This window comes from Taudactylus pleione, unplaced genomic scaffold, assembly GCF_031769625.1.
Source record: "Taudactylus pleione unplaced genomic scaffold, aTauple2 ptg001288l, whole genome shotgun sequence".
Classification (NCBI taxonomy): Eukaryota; Metazoa; Chordata; class Amphibia; order Anura; family Myobatrachidae; genus Taudactylus; species Taudactylus pleione.
Window position 1 is genome coordinate 357,783 of NW_028285688.1, and position 13,285 is coordinate 371,067.

Here is a 13,285-nt window from a genome sequence, read left to right on the forward strand (position 1 = left end):
AGATGCAATACACTCAGGGCCTGATTCAGCAAGGATCGCTGATGCGATGGCGGCAGCAAGCACGTACGCAGTTCTGCTGCAAAATGATGCAAATGACTGCGATCGCAATGCTGCCGTAGCACAACATAAAGACGCCCACTTCCCTTTACTCACATCCGTAATACCTTGCAAGTCTGCGAAAACATCGGTACCATCAGAGCCTCACGCACAATTAAGACAGGTCAGACCTCACAAACTGCTAAACTTCCTGTCGGTATCTTGAGCACAGACTGCGCATGCTGTCGCAGGGGCTTAATTATGCACGCCCCTGTAAGGGCGTTGAAACGCACTGACACCTGCGTTTGCTCGACCACCCCCCCGCCACCACCCACAAACGGTACTCTCTGTCAATCACTCTGCGATGGGTCTGCGTACACACTGCGATCTCATTCCCGATCGCAGTGAACAGTTCACGCACTGCGATGCATACGCATGAGCAGATCACGAAAATTGGACAAATGCGTGCGTCTTAACACTTGCGATCCTTGCTGAATCAGGCCCACAGGACACACCAGGTAACGGTAGTGAGTAGAAATGCAATACACTTAGGACGCCACTAGGTGATGGTAGCGAGCATAAATGCAATACACTAAGAGCACCACTAGGTGGAAGTATTGTATATAAATGCAAAACACCTAGGACACTACCAGATGAAAGTAGAGAGTATAAATGCAATACACGTAGGACACCACCACGTGGGGTAGTGAGAATAAATGCTATAAACACCACCAAGTCAAGGTAGTAACTATAAATGCGATATCCTATGTGCACCACTAGGTGGAGGCAGGAAGCACAAATGCAACACCATTAGGGGGCCCATTTATCAAAGTATATTTGAGATATAATCCCCGAGAACACCAATTTTCGGGGGTTTACCTCAAATATTAAGTATCCCCCGGATGTATTAAGGAGGGACTTAAGTCCAGGGACTTTTTCAAGCTAGAACCATGAGGCTTGGACACAAAGAACATGTGGCATCCCATCCCCCACACATCCAACACCCCCATACTAACTTTCTCTCTAATTATCCCTGTATATCTTACATTGTATTTGACTAATACTATGCTTTAAAGGTATCTGGGTAAAACTTGCGAGTAGGTTACCTGCAATGCGTGGGCACGTATGGACGATAACAATATTGTCCATCGCCCGTGCCTGCAGGCCAACTTGGTCGATATCGACTAGGTTACTATAGAAACCCGCAATCGTTGATCGCAAGTCATTGGTGGTGTGCTGGATGATCTATATCGATCATCCAGCACACCCAGGAGATCGTTCATTATTATTATCGCTGACGGTCGTCCTGTGCATATGCACCATTATTCACCATATATAAGTATAGGAAAATAAAATAAAAATCCAACATCAAGATCATCTCCAAACACCGGCTCATGACGTGATGCCGATGAAATCATCAACTCGGCATTAGCGCCGGGTCGGGCCGCCTGTCTGTAAAGGGTCTCAGTCAGGTCTCACACGGGATGGGCGCATGAACAAAATCCCGGGTGCGACCAGGGACACAGATGTAAATGAGGTATTAATGCAAGCCACAAACTTTCTTGTTATGTATATTAATAAAAATATTGCTATATTCTGCCTTTAATGTACTAACAATGAATTTAATCAGCATAGAATTGGCTTTTAAAGAATACTGGAATTTTTATATAAATTATAGTGTAATAGTTATGTGAATTTAATATATTTTACTCTTGTTTTCTTCAAAAAAAAATTTCAGGTGAAAATGGCCCAATGTATATATTTGTACATATTGTTTTTAATTAAAGATAAAACAATATCTTACAACATGCAACTTAGTACTTCAATTAAATAAAAAGGCCAAAACAATGTAACAAAAACAGAAGTAATTTATTATTAAAACATAGTAGGTGACATTTTTGCAGTATTAAAAGGCAATTCAAAATATAAATGCATATATAAATCCCTCTATATCCCAGTTACCATAAAATCCATAAACATTTTTAAATAGATCATTTTTAAATGGGTTGGGTAAGGCATCCTGACGGCTTTCGGCGCGTATTCTAACCCCAAACCTGACCCTGTACATGAGCCTCTATCACAGTGGAATTCAACAATAGAGGATTTATTGGGTGGCTATTGTATCTACATACTGTGGAATTATTACTTTTATAACAATTTTGGTTGATGACAGAGTATCACATTCCTCATATTGGGGTTGTGTGAATTAGATGGATATAGTGTATATGAATAACACTGAAATCTGGAGAACATTAATGGGAGAGGTATTAAATCTTTGATAGTGATAAAGTGGAGAAGTTGCTTACAGCAACCGAACAGCTTCTAAGCATTTCATTTTAAAGACTCTGGGCCTAATTCAGACCCGCTTGCGAGCGTCCTGCGGGTCGATGGTGCCCTAATGCGCATGACGGAGGGAGCTCCGTCGTGCGCATGCGCAAGACCCGCATAGCGACAGCTTGGGTCACGCACCAAAGGGGGCGTGCTGTTGATGGTGACTGACAGCACGCCCCCTTTGGTGGGCGTGCCGGGGGCGTGGCTGCCAGACGGAGGCGTTCCCATGGGAACGCCTCCGTGTGGGTCCGGCCTCACTGACATCACTAGTGATGTCAGTGGGAGTGATTTTGGCTCTGATGGAGCCAAAATCACTCCAGGGCTTGCGGCAACGAGACCCTACCGCAGGGTCTCGTCGCAAGCCCGATGGTCGCGATGGTCTTGACCATCGCGCCCATCATCATGGACGCTCGCATAAGTTGTGGGTGGTAACCCACAGCTATGCGAGCGTCCAAGAGGCCGCTCCATTTTTAGGTAGGAGGGCTCTGATTCAGAGCGAGCGCTCTGGTCAGAGTGTCCGGCTCTGAATCAGGCCCTGTGCTAGATAAAGGACAGAAGTTGATAGGTTGCCCAATGCAACCTCCCCAATTTAGGTTTGATACATCTCCCCCTGTAGGCTCCATTTCCTTACATTGGGTCAGGGTGCATTTTGCACCTAAATGCACAGAATCAAATCACCAATTTATTTTTATTTTATTTTTTTACATGTTCTGCAAATGGCACAAGGAAAGTACTTGATTGGCTGCTATAGCCTAGTGCAGACTCATTTGCGTCTAATTTCAATATAAATATATAGGTCCTTTTGGGTACTTGCTATTTGTTTACATGGTTGACGAGACACTTTTCTGGTTTTGACATATGCTGTATTGTGCTGGCACAATAAGGGGGAGAATATCAATGTGATATGAGCCTGCATCCTAGTCGGTCATCGGGATTCCCATATGTGATGGTAGAAGAGAATATGGACAGATACATGTTACAACCTACAAACAACATATTTAAAATCATTTATCTTGATATAAAGTTCAGCGCCTTATCTTATACTGTGCATGAAAAGAGAATATGATTGTGCTCGATACTTCTATAATTAGAGCAGACAGGAGTTTCTGTGACCACACCTACTGCACTATGCACTGCCTGATGCAGTATCAGCTTGTATATACTGAGTCACTATGTACTCACAAGTATTTTCACAATGCAGACTTCTGATAAAGCACATTTGGCATAAATTCCTGTATATAGGTTAAAGAGCTTTATCATTTCCAAGAATTACCGCCCTTAATCAGAGGAGTGACAAGTATCATCAGGACTCCATAGAGAAGTATACTTCACCACCCGTTATACAGTAGCACAAGTAGACAGGTTTGATTACTACAGCAAAGGTAGATTATGACGTACCTGTGTGTGACAAATTATTATCATCATTTATTTATATGGCACCACAAGTGTTCCGCAGCGCCTTACAAAGTACATAGACAAAAAAGTAACCATTGACTTACAATACAATTCAATACAATACAGGACATGGATAAACATTGCTATATTAGCGACCTTAATGCCAGCATAAGCAGCCAAGTGTTAGTTGCCCTAGTGGGGAGTAAGAGATAAATTAAATTACAGTAGGGAGAAGCACAAGAGGGTAGAGGGCCCTGCTCGAAAGAGCTTACATTCTTTAAGGGAGGGGAAGACAAACAGGAGTGACACAGAATGGGGTGGGCGGGGAGAAAGGAAGATGTAGCAGCAAGTTAGGATGAGAGCTGGAAGGCTTTAATGAAGTAGTGGGTCTTAAGAGCTCGTTTGAAAGATTGTAGAGAGGTGCAGAGTCTGATAGGGAGAGGGAGGGAGTTGCAAAGGTGAGGAGCAGCACGGGTAAAATGTTGGAGGCGGGAGTGGGAGGAATTAATCAATTGGCATGAAAGGCGGCGTGTATTAAGTGAACGAAGAGGGCAGACAGAAGAGTGAAGGGAGATGAGATCAGAGATGTAAATGGGAGAGGAATGGGTAAGGGCTTTGTAAGTGAGTGTGAGAGCCTTGAATTGGGTTCTGAAAGGGAATGGGAGCCAGTGGAGGGCTTGCAAAAGAGAGGGGGGGGGGGGGCAGATGTAGAGCGTTTAGAGAAGAAAATGAGCCGAGCAGTAGCATTGAGCACAGACTGGAGAGGAGAGAGATGGGATTTGGGGAGGCCAGCTAGGAGAAGGTTACAGTAGTCCAATCTGGACATGACCAGTGAATGTACAAGGGTTTTGGTAGCATCCTGTGTGAGAAAGGGTCTGATCTTGGAAATATTCTTGAGATGGAAACGACAGGACTGCGAGAGGTTCTGAATGGGTGGTTTAAAGGAGAGGGAAGAGTCCAGGATGACTCCAAGACAACGCACTTTGGGACTAGATGAGATAGTAATGTCATCTATTAATAAAGAAATAGTGGGACATGATGTGGGAGGGTGGGAAAACTATCAGCTCAGTCTTAGACATATTAAGTTTGAGAAATCGCTGGGACATCCAGGAAGAGATAGCAGAGAGACAGTTAGAGATACGAGTCAGTAGAGAGGGGGAAAGATCAGGTGAGGAAAGATAGATCTGAGTATCATCAGCATAGAGATGATAACTGAGGTCAGAAGAGCTGATGAGTTTACCTAGAGAAGACGTATAGAGAGAGAATAGGAGGGGTCCAAGAACAGAACCTTGGGGAACACCTACTGTAAGAGGGTGTGGGGGGGAGGAGTCGCCATGAGAGGAAACAGAGAAGGAACGGTCAGAGAGGTAGGAGGACAGCCAGGAGAGAGCAGTATCAAGTAGACCAAGGGAGTGAAGGATATGCAGTAGTAGAGGGTGGTCCACAGTATCAAAAGCAGCAGAGAGGTCAAGGAGAATGAGCAGGAAGTAGTAGCCCTTGGATTTGGCAGCAAGGAGGTCGTTGCTGACTTTTGTGAGGGCAGTTTCAGTGGTGTGGAGAGAACGGAAGCCAGATTGAAAAGGGTCAAGGAGGGAGTGGGAGAAAAGAAATGTGGTGAGGCGGTTGTAAACAATACGCTCAAGGAGTTTGGAGGCAAAAGGGAGGAGAGAGATTGGTCGGTAGTTAGAGAGAATGTTAGGATCAAGGTTAGGATTTTTAAGCATTGGGGAGACACGGGCATGTTTGAATGCAGAAGGAATAGTGCCAGAAGAGAGGGAGAGATTAAGGAGGTGGGCAAGATGGGAGCAGGCAAAGGAGAGAGGTAGCGGAGGAGGTGGGAGAGGATAGGGTCGAGGGGAGAAGGATGTCAGAGTCGGTAAAATGGATGGGATGGGGTGATCCGGGAAAGGAGGAGGTGGAGAGCTGGGGGACTGGTTGGATATGATGTCCTGATGTATGGAATAAATTTTAGATGTGAAATAGGTAGCAAAGTCAGTGGCAGAGAGCAAGGAGGAGAGACTAGGAGGGGGTGGGTAGAGGAGGGAGTTGAAGGTGGAAAAGAGACGCTGGGGATTTGAGGACAGGGAGATGAGATTCTTGAAATATGACTGTTTAGATAGGGAAAGGGCAGCACTGTAGGATGACAGCATGAATTTGAAATGGAGAAAATCTGCCTGAGAGCGTGATCTTCTCCACTGTCGCTCGGCGGTTCGTGAACATTTTTGCAGGTATCTGGTGCATTTGGAATGCCAGGGTTGAGGTGTGGATTTGGAAGGGTGAGTAGTGATCGCTGGAGCAACAGAGTCAAGAGCAGAAGTAAGGGAGGCATTGTATAGGGAAGCAGCTTGTTCAGCGCAGGAGAAAGAGAGGATAGGAGAGAGAAGTGAGTCAAGTAGGGAAGAAAAGAAAGCAGTGTCAATAGCTTCAATGTTACACTTAGTGATGGTAGCTTTCGGAGGTAGTGGAGGGGAAGGAGAGAGGGATAGGCTAAAAGAGAGGAGGTGATGGTCAGAGAGGGGGAATGGGGAATTGGAGTAGGCAGAAATATCACAACGGTGAGTGAATACCAGATCAAGCAAATGCGCACTCGCATGGGAGGGTGAGGAGGTCCATTGGGAGAGACCAAATGAGAAAGTGAGGGTGAGTAGTTTGGAGGCAGCAGATTCTGTGGAGATATCAATAGGAATATTGAAGTCACCGAGGATAAGAGAGGGAAGGTCTGAGGAGAGAAAGTGAGTGAGCCAGGAAGCAAAGTTGTCAAGGAATTTGGAGGGAGGGCCAGGGGGACGGTAGATGACAGCTTCTCTGAGGTGTACTGGTTGGAATAGGCGTATAGCATGAACTTCAATTGTGGAGAATGTAAGGGATGGTTCTGATGGTATATGTTGGTATGAGTAACCAGGGGATAGAAGGACCCCAACACCACTGCCATGGCGACCCCCAGGCCTGGGGGTATGGGAGAAGGTGAAGCCCCCATAAGAGAGAGCTGCAGGAGAAGTGGTGTCAGAGGGTAAAATCCAGGTTTCAGTAATGGCAAGGAGATTCAGGGAGTTGGAGATGAAAAGGTCATGGGTGGGGGCCAGTTTGTTACAGACTGATCTGGCATTCCAGAGGGCACAGGATAGAGTGACAGAGTTGATCGGAGAGATGTGAGTGAGATTATCAGGGTTGCAATAGATGAGAATACTTTGGGAGACCGAGATGAATAGAGTGTAGGGATCATGCGTGCTCCTGTGCTAGGACCCTGTAGGAAGTGGGCAGGGAGGGAAGTTAAGGAGACATGAATGAAAGTGGGGTGAAGTGACAGGGAGATAAGTAAGGGAGGAAAGATTACCAGTGGGGTAGTAGGATCCTTGGGGGGGTATAAGAGAAAGAAAATGGAGTAATGAGAGAAGAGGGGGAGGAAGGCAGAGAGAGAAGGGGAGATAGGAGGAGGTGGAGGAGACCAGGGGAAAAGGATAGAGGTGGAATTACAGGGCAGAACAAAAGATTAGTTAGAAACTGAGTGAAGGGAGTAGCTGAAGACAACATGGTCATTGTAAGGATGAGGTAAAGTGTCAGCACAACAGAAATATATTATAGAGTTTTAAAAAAGTGGAGATAAGTTGGGAGCAGAAATTGAATATTAGAGTAGAGAGTAGTAGTAGCTAGATGATGTAAGACTAGGCCAAAGAGCTAAGGTAAAAAGACATTATTAGAGAGATAAGCTGACATTAACAGTATTCAGTAAGATTATCTGTTAAGCACAGAGACAGCACAAATAGTAGCAAGTGATGGCCAGAGTTTTTGTAGCAACCAGAGTTCAGTTTTGAAAGTCCAGGTTATGCAGTCTGCAGGAATTTGTAGCAGTGAAATTTTTAAATCACCTTTGTTGATGGTTTTTCTCCAAATATAGATTAGGTTTTTAGAAGTGCAGGTCTAACACCAGTATTAATCTTAAAATGCACTTTTGAATAGTGCACTTCTGAATGGGGCTATTCCAGCCTACTAATGACCAATATGTAGGAGACCTGGCATGCTAAATTACTGATTGCTTACAAGCCCAGCACCCTCCCACTAATATGGCTAGCAATAAATTGAGTAAAACACACAGCACATACCACTAGGCTAATAACAGGCTCAATGAGCTAACTAACAAAGAAACTAAAAACATCAAACTAATATACTATGCAGTGATATGCTAAATAACATTGCTTACCAGCAAAAGTCTGAGACTTGTAGTCCGTTACCTAATAAATACAGTTGCATTACTTACACACGCAGCAGATAGGCCTGTTTTTAGCTGCTTGTACATCTCTGCAGGGGGGGGGGGGGGGGAATAAATGTTATTATATATATATATATATATATATATATATATATATACACACACACACACACACACACACACACTCTATGTAGACAAAAGTGATTGGACACCCCCGTGCAAGCGAAATACATACCATTGCACACAAGTTCCAAAAGACCACTAATATGGAGTTTTCGTCAAAAACACTTGGTAGGGAGGCCTATGCACTTGCAGTTCTATGGAAACAATAAATGCTTTTATCAGGACGACAATGCCATATCTGTCATGTTTCCAGGGTGACGCTGGACTGTTATACAGAAAATTCAGTAACCCGGATGGACTGGCCAGCTCAGAGTCCAGATCTTAACTCAACTGAGAACCTCTAGGATGAATTGGAGCTACGGGAGTCGTTCATAAAATCGTTGGTAACAAAATCGTTGTGTGTGTATGCAGCTTTACACTTTGAAAATATATAAACAAAGTTCAGTTTAATGCACAATACAAAAAGAATAAACATTTATCATAATTTTTTTAGGTATGAGATATTAAATTGGAAAAAAAAAAAATCAGGAATGGACATGTTAGTCCTATAATATGAAATCATTAACTATCTCATGCCTAATCAAGAAGCACCGGATAATGATTATTGTAGAGTAGGCAACTTGTACATAGGGGTGATCTCTCCCCACCTCTTGTAACTGTCGGCTTCCAGTAGTTGCTCTGCTCTGGACATGAAGACCAGGATAAGGGTCAGCACGTCACCCTCTGCGAAATGAGACATAATTGGCTCCATGCCAAAGTAACTACGGTACAGTTCTGGAAGGGAGTACCGCCCTTTGACTGGGCTTGGCTGGCTCTGATTATCCAGGTATCTTAAAGCTTTTAAGGAATCCAGGCACAGCAAGGAGCTAGGAAAATCGCACTGGTGTTGCAGTAGCTCAACCTTTAGTAGGGGAAAGTCATAAAAAAAACCATTGTGGGCAACCAGACAGACAGGCTGAGCTTGACGATTCATAAACTCATTGATTGTGTTAATGAGCGTCTCCTCGAATAGCTGCTTCTCACAAGTGGTCAGCTGTTCATTGCTGAGGCCGGTGATTTCTGCAGCTTTGTGAGTCAGGGGCTTCCCTGGATCCACACACAGAGAAAGCTTGTCCAAGATGCGTGGCAACTGCAGCTTTCCCGAATCATCATGTACTGGGTTCCTCAAAGAGGACACATGGACAGCCACCAGAGACAGCTCTGTTATTTTAGGGTGATCTCCGTTTAGCCCTGTGGCTTCCAGGTCCAGGAAAATAAAGGTTTTCACCAAACTGCCCATAATTGTAGCCTATAAAAAAAATTTTTTTTTCTAAAAAAGTAAATAAAAAAAATGTTTGCAAAATGTACACATTTTCTTCTTATCACTAAAAGCCTCACTTGATGACAGATCTAATCCTCAATAAATTAAAAAAATTGACTGGCCCGGCAGATCCTGCCATACAAATGGATTTAATGTCGAGTTTGGCCACATACAATTTACCTGTTGATATGCTCGGAATATGAGCCTTACAATCAGCTTTTGCTAGATTGTATAATGATACAATCATTACTGAATAATGATACAATCGGCTACAAATTTAAAACGGCAATAATGCACAACATAACAAGTCGTGTTTTGCTTGGAATAGTACTGACATTTTTACAATTCCTGCTTGGGCTCCTTGAGAAGTGCTTGGTAAATTTACCCATAACTATGTTAAGACTATTGCAAGGTTAGATGCCATCTTAAGCTGGTCACACATCTCATTCTGGGCATACACTATACAATTATCTGTCAGATATCTGTCCAATCTGGCAGGTTGGAAAGAAAACCTGGTAACGTATGGGAGCAAATGACAACCGACCATTTGATCACAAACACTGGAAAACAGACAAAAAAGGTTGTTCAGATAAATGGGTTAAATCAAATGAATTTAACAAATTTGAACAATAGTTTTTGTAAATTTTTCAGTGTTTGGGACCATATGGTCAATTGTCATTTGCTCCCATACATTACCAGGTTTACATTACCAGGTTTTCATTCCAACCAGCCAAATTGAATAGATGTCTGACAGATAATTGTATATTGTATGCCCAGAATATCTGTCCAACCAGCCAGTTTAAAGGTGTATACACACGGTTAGATTTTGTCAGATCTGAACGATAACAATTTTAAAAATCATTCATATCTGAAAGAAAATCTGACATGTGAGCTTGCAACGATGAACGATGCGCGTTCCCGATTGTCAGATAACGATATCTGACATCTGATGTGTTTGCAGTCTGATTTGGACGATTCCATTCATTTTAATACTGTCTGAAATCGTTGAAATCATTGGTAAAATCGTTCATCTGACAGATCTGACGGTGTGTATGCACCATAAGACGGCATCTAAATACCTCCCCTACATTTTGGGATTTGGACACAAGTAAAGATTTTGAAGAAGCTGATTTTTATTTTTTATTTTTTTTAAAAACAGAAATTATTTTTATCTGCACTACAAAAAGGACTTTCAAATATGAGAGGGTTTCTCCACTACAGTTCTCAAGTACCACCAACAGGTCATGTTTTGTGAATTTCTTAATCATGTATAGGTGTGTTAAATTTATTTAGCTGGGACAGTAATTATCCCACCAGAAATCATCCAAACATAACCTGTTGGGAAAACTTGGGAGGGTTGGCGTTGGGAACCACCAGTATAAGATAATAGAACTGATTTAGCTCCTGTCTTACTTACGTATAATTATATAGCTGCATAATTATACAGTGAGGCTAGAAAAAAACAAAACACCACAAGTAAACATGTCCTTGATGTTAAAGCTTTTATAAATTGTAGTTGTTTAACAAGAAGGTAAGTATATTTGAAATAAAATGTAAATAGAAATACAGATCTAGGGGCCTATGTATTAATAATCGTGACAATGCCGAGGTTATTAACAGTCCGTATCATGACAAACTTTTTCATTGTAAACAAAATTTCACCTTCTATGTACTAAAGAAAACTCACAGAGGCAGCTGTAGCGATAACAGCTGTGCCTGAGAGTTGGATACCCGCCGCCTCGGTGTGAAAGACTCCGCAGGGCAATCTTACAGTCTCCGTTTCTGGAGCTGGACGGAGGCTGCAGGAGAGGGACCGTAAGATCCCTCCCCTGCCGGAATTCCTCCATAGGTATAAAGTGGTAAACCAACGGGGCCAAACTCCGAAAAGCGGTTTGAGTGGTAATTAGCCTTCCCGTGAAATCTCCTGCATTAGGCTGTTAGCACATGTTAAGGTGCATACACACGGTCAGATATGTGAGATGAACGATTGAACGACTGAACAATTTGCAAACGATTGAACGATTTCAGCCTGTATTAAAATGAATGGAAATCGTACAAAACTGACTGCAAACACATCAGATGTCAGATATCGTTATCTGACAAACGGGAACGCGCATCATTCATTGTTGCACACGTCAATTTTTCTTTCAGATATGAAAGATTTTTAAAACAGTTATCATTCAGATCTGAAGAAAAATCTGACCGTGTGTATGCACCACTAGCTTCTATGTAATTTTATGAATAACATACTTGATAAATAGGCATCTTACTCTCCCTGCAATAATACATTCTACCACTATTCAGAATGCCACAATCAGCACATACTTATGAGCCTGATTCAAATTTGTACGCAAACCCGATGGCTTTGCGATCTGCGCGTTTGCAGGAACTGTACTGCGCATGTGCAGATCAGCGTCAGCTGCAGCAGAATTGATATGCGGCGGTCGGTTGGGCGCAGGGAAGAGGTGGAAACGGGCAGTGTCAAGGAAAACAGGGACGTGTCTCCCCTACTAAATGGGCGTTCCAAGGCCAGCGGCTGCATCCTTGAACGCAGCTTCACTGGCCCCCGGCAGCGTGACCTACGCGGCCAAACTGAGGGTTACTCAGATGACCCCTGGCCACGTAGCTGGCGGCGTCTCCGGACGGCAGCACAAGATCAGAGAAGCTGGCAGTGGGCGTCTTATTACTAGAGATGCCTCCTGCAGCTGTTACATATTGTAGCAAATCTGCTGCGTACAAAGCCTGTGCTACAGCATCCATCTCTGAATCCACCCCTATATACCATTTACATTATAATCATTCTTGATCTAATCATAAAATGAATTAAACCAACGCTAGCCAGGGTGCTAGTGATCATTTAACAGGTCTAGTGAAATTCTCAACTTGTACCGTTTTGTTTTATGAATTAGAAAATTATAGATTCAAATTTGTACACTACCAACTGTAATTATATTTCAGATAAATCTAATGGTGCCTACACGGGACGATCGTCAATGAGAACGTTGAACGATCTCCCGGGTGTGCTGGATGATCGCTAGCACACCACCAACGATCACGGGTCCCTAAAGTAACTTGCTCGATATCGATCAGATTGGCCTGCATGCACGGGTGATGGACGATATAGTTATCGCCCATGCGTGCCCGCGCATCGCAGGTCGTTGGTGGGTTGGAGGCAGCGGAAAATGCATGATATAAACGATAACAATATGATCGATATAGTTATCGTTCATATTGTGCATTTTAATCGTACAGTGTGTACGCACCATAAGAAAATACATGTCATTTCAATATTATTGACAACACATAATGTGGATGTATTCTGAAAACATAGTAATACCTGATAGATCTCGATGCCACTGTCAGCTCTGCTGGTAGAAGTGATGCCTTTCTCTGAACATGTTTGGGCAGGCTTATAAAGTGCTAGTGTAGTAGGAGTACAGATGCTAATCCACTCCCCTACACAGCATGCACGACCCAGCCTATAGGAGAGGCAGCACAGCACTGTACACACCCCATTTGCATGTACTTTAACTAATCACAAGCTACAATGAATCATGCAGGAAAATGGTTTGTGTAACAGTTTCATTTCAATTCAGACGAAGAAACAAAACCAAATGATACTAAAACAAAACAAAGTATATATGCAAGGATGAAAGTTCAGTCTCACATACAGTAAACTATTACAGATCTTGTGATGTTTATACAATGCAACAGTCCTTGTTATACTGCACTTGAAACAGCTTAATGTAGCAGCACTTGGGGCTCTGGCTGTTATTTTACTGTAGGTGGAAGATCAACTTGAAGAGGAACACACAATATATATATATATATATATTTATTTATTTTTTTGACATATATATTATCATTGTTTATTTATATGGTGCCACAAGTGT

The 13,285-nt window shown here is 43.0% G+C and overlaps 1 protein-coding gene across 1 annotated transcript; it reads right to left on the reverse strand.

Annotated features, from left to right (window-relative positions):
• Nucleotides 1-8,672: 8,672 nt before the first annotated feature.
• TREX2 (three prime repair exonuclease 2) lies at nt 8,673-12,757 on the reverse strand. Its single transcript, XM_088462910.1, has 2 exons — nt 12,730-12,757; nt 8,673-9,401 (listed from the first exon to the last, which is right to left on the reverse strand). The coding sequence occupies exon 2, from the start codon at nt 9,369-9,371 to the stop codon at nt 8,694-8,696; it is 678 nt and encodes a 225-aa protein (XP_088319036.1). The 5' UTR covers nt 9,372-9,401; nt 12,730-12,757; the 3' UTR covers nt 8,673-8,693.
• Between the last annotated feature and the right edge of the window lie 528 nt (nt 12,758-13,285).

Bases quoted from the DNA above. Each gene is read 5' to 3' on its own strand.
- TREX2 (XM_088462910.1), bottom strand. From the start codon at position 9,371: ATGGGCAGTTTGGTGAAAACCTTTATTTTCCTGGACCTGGAAGCCACA.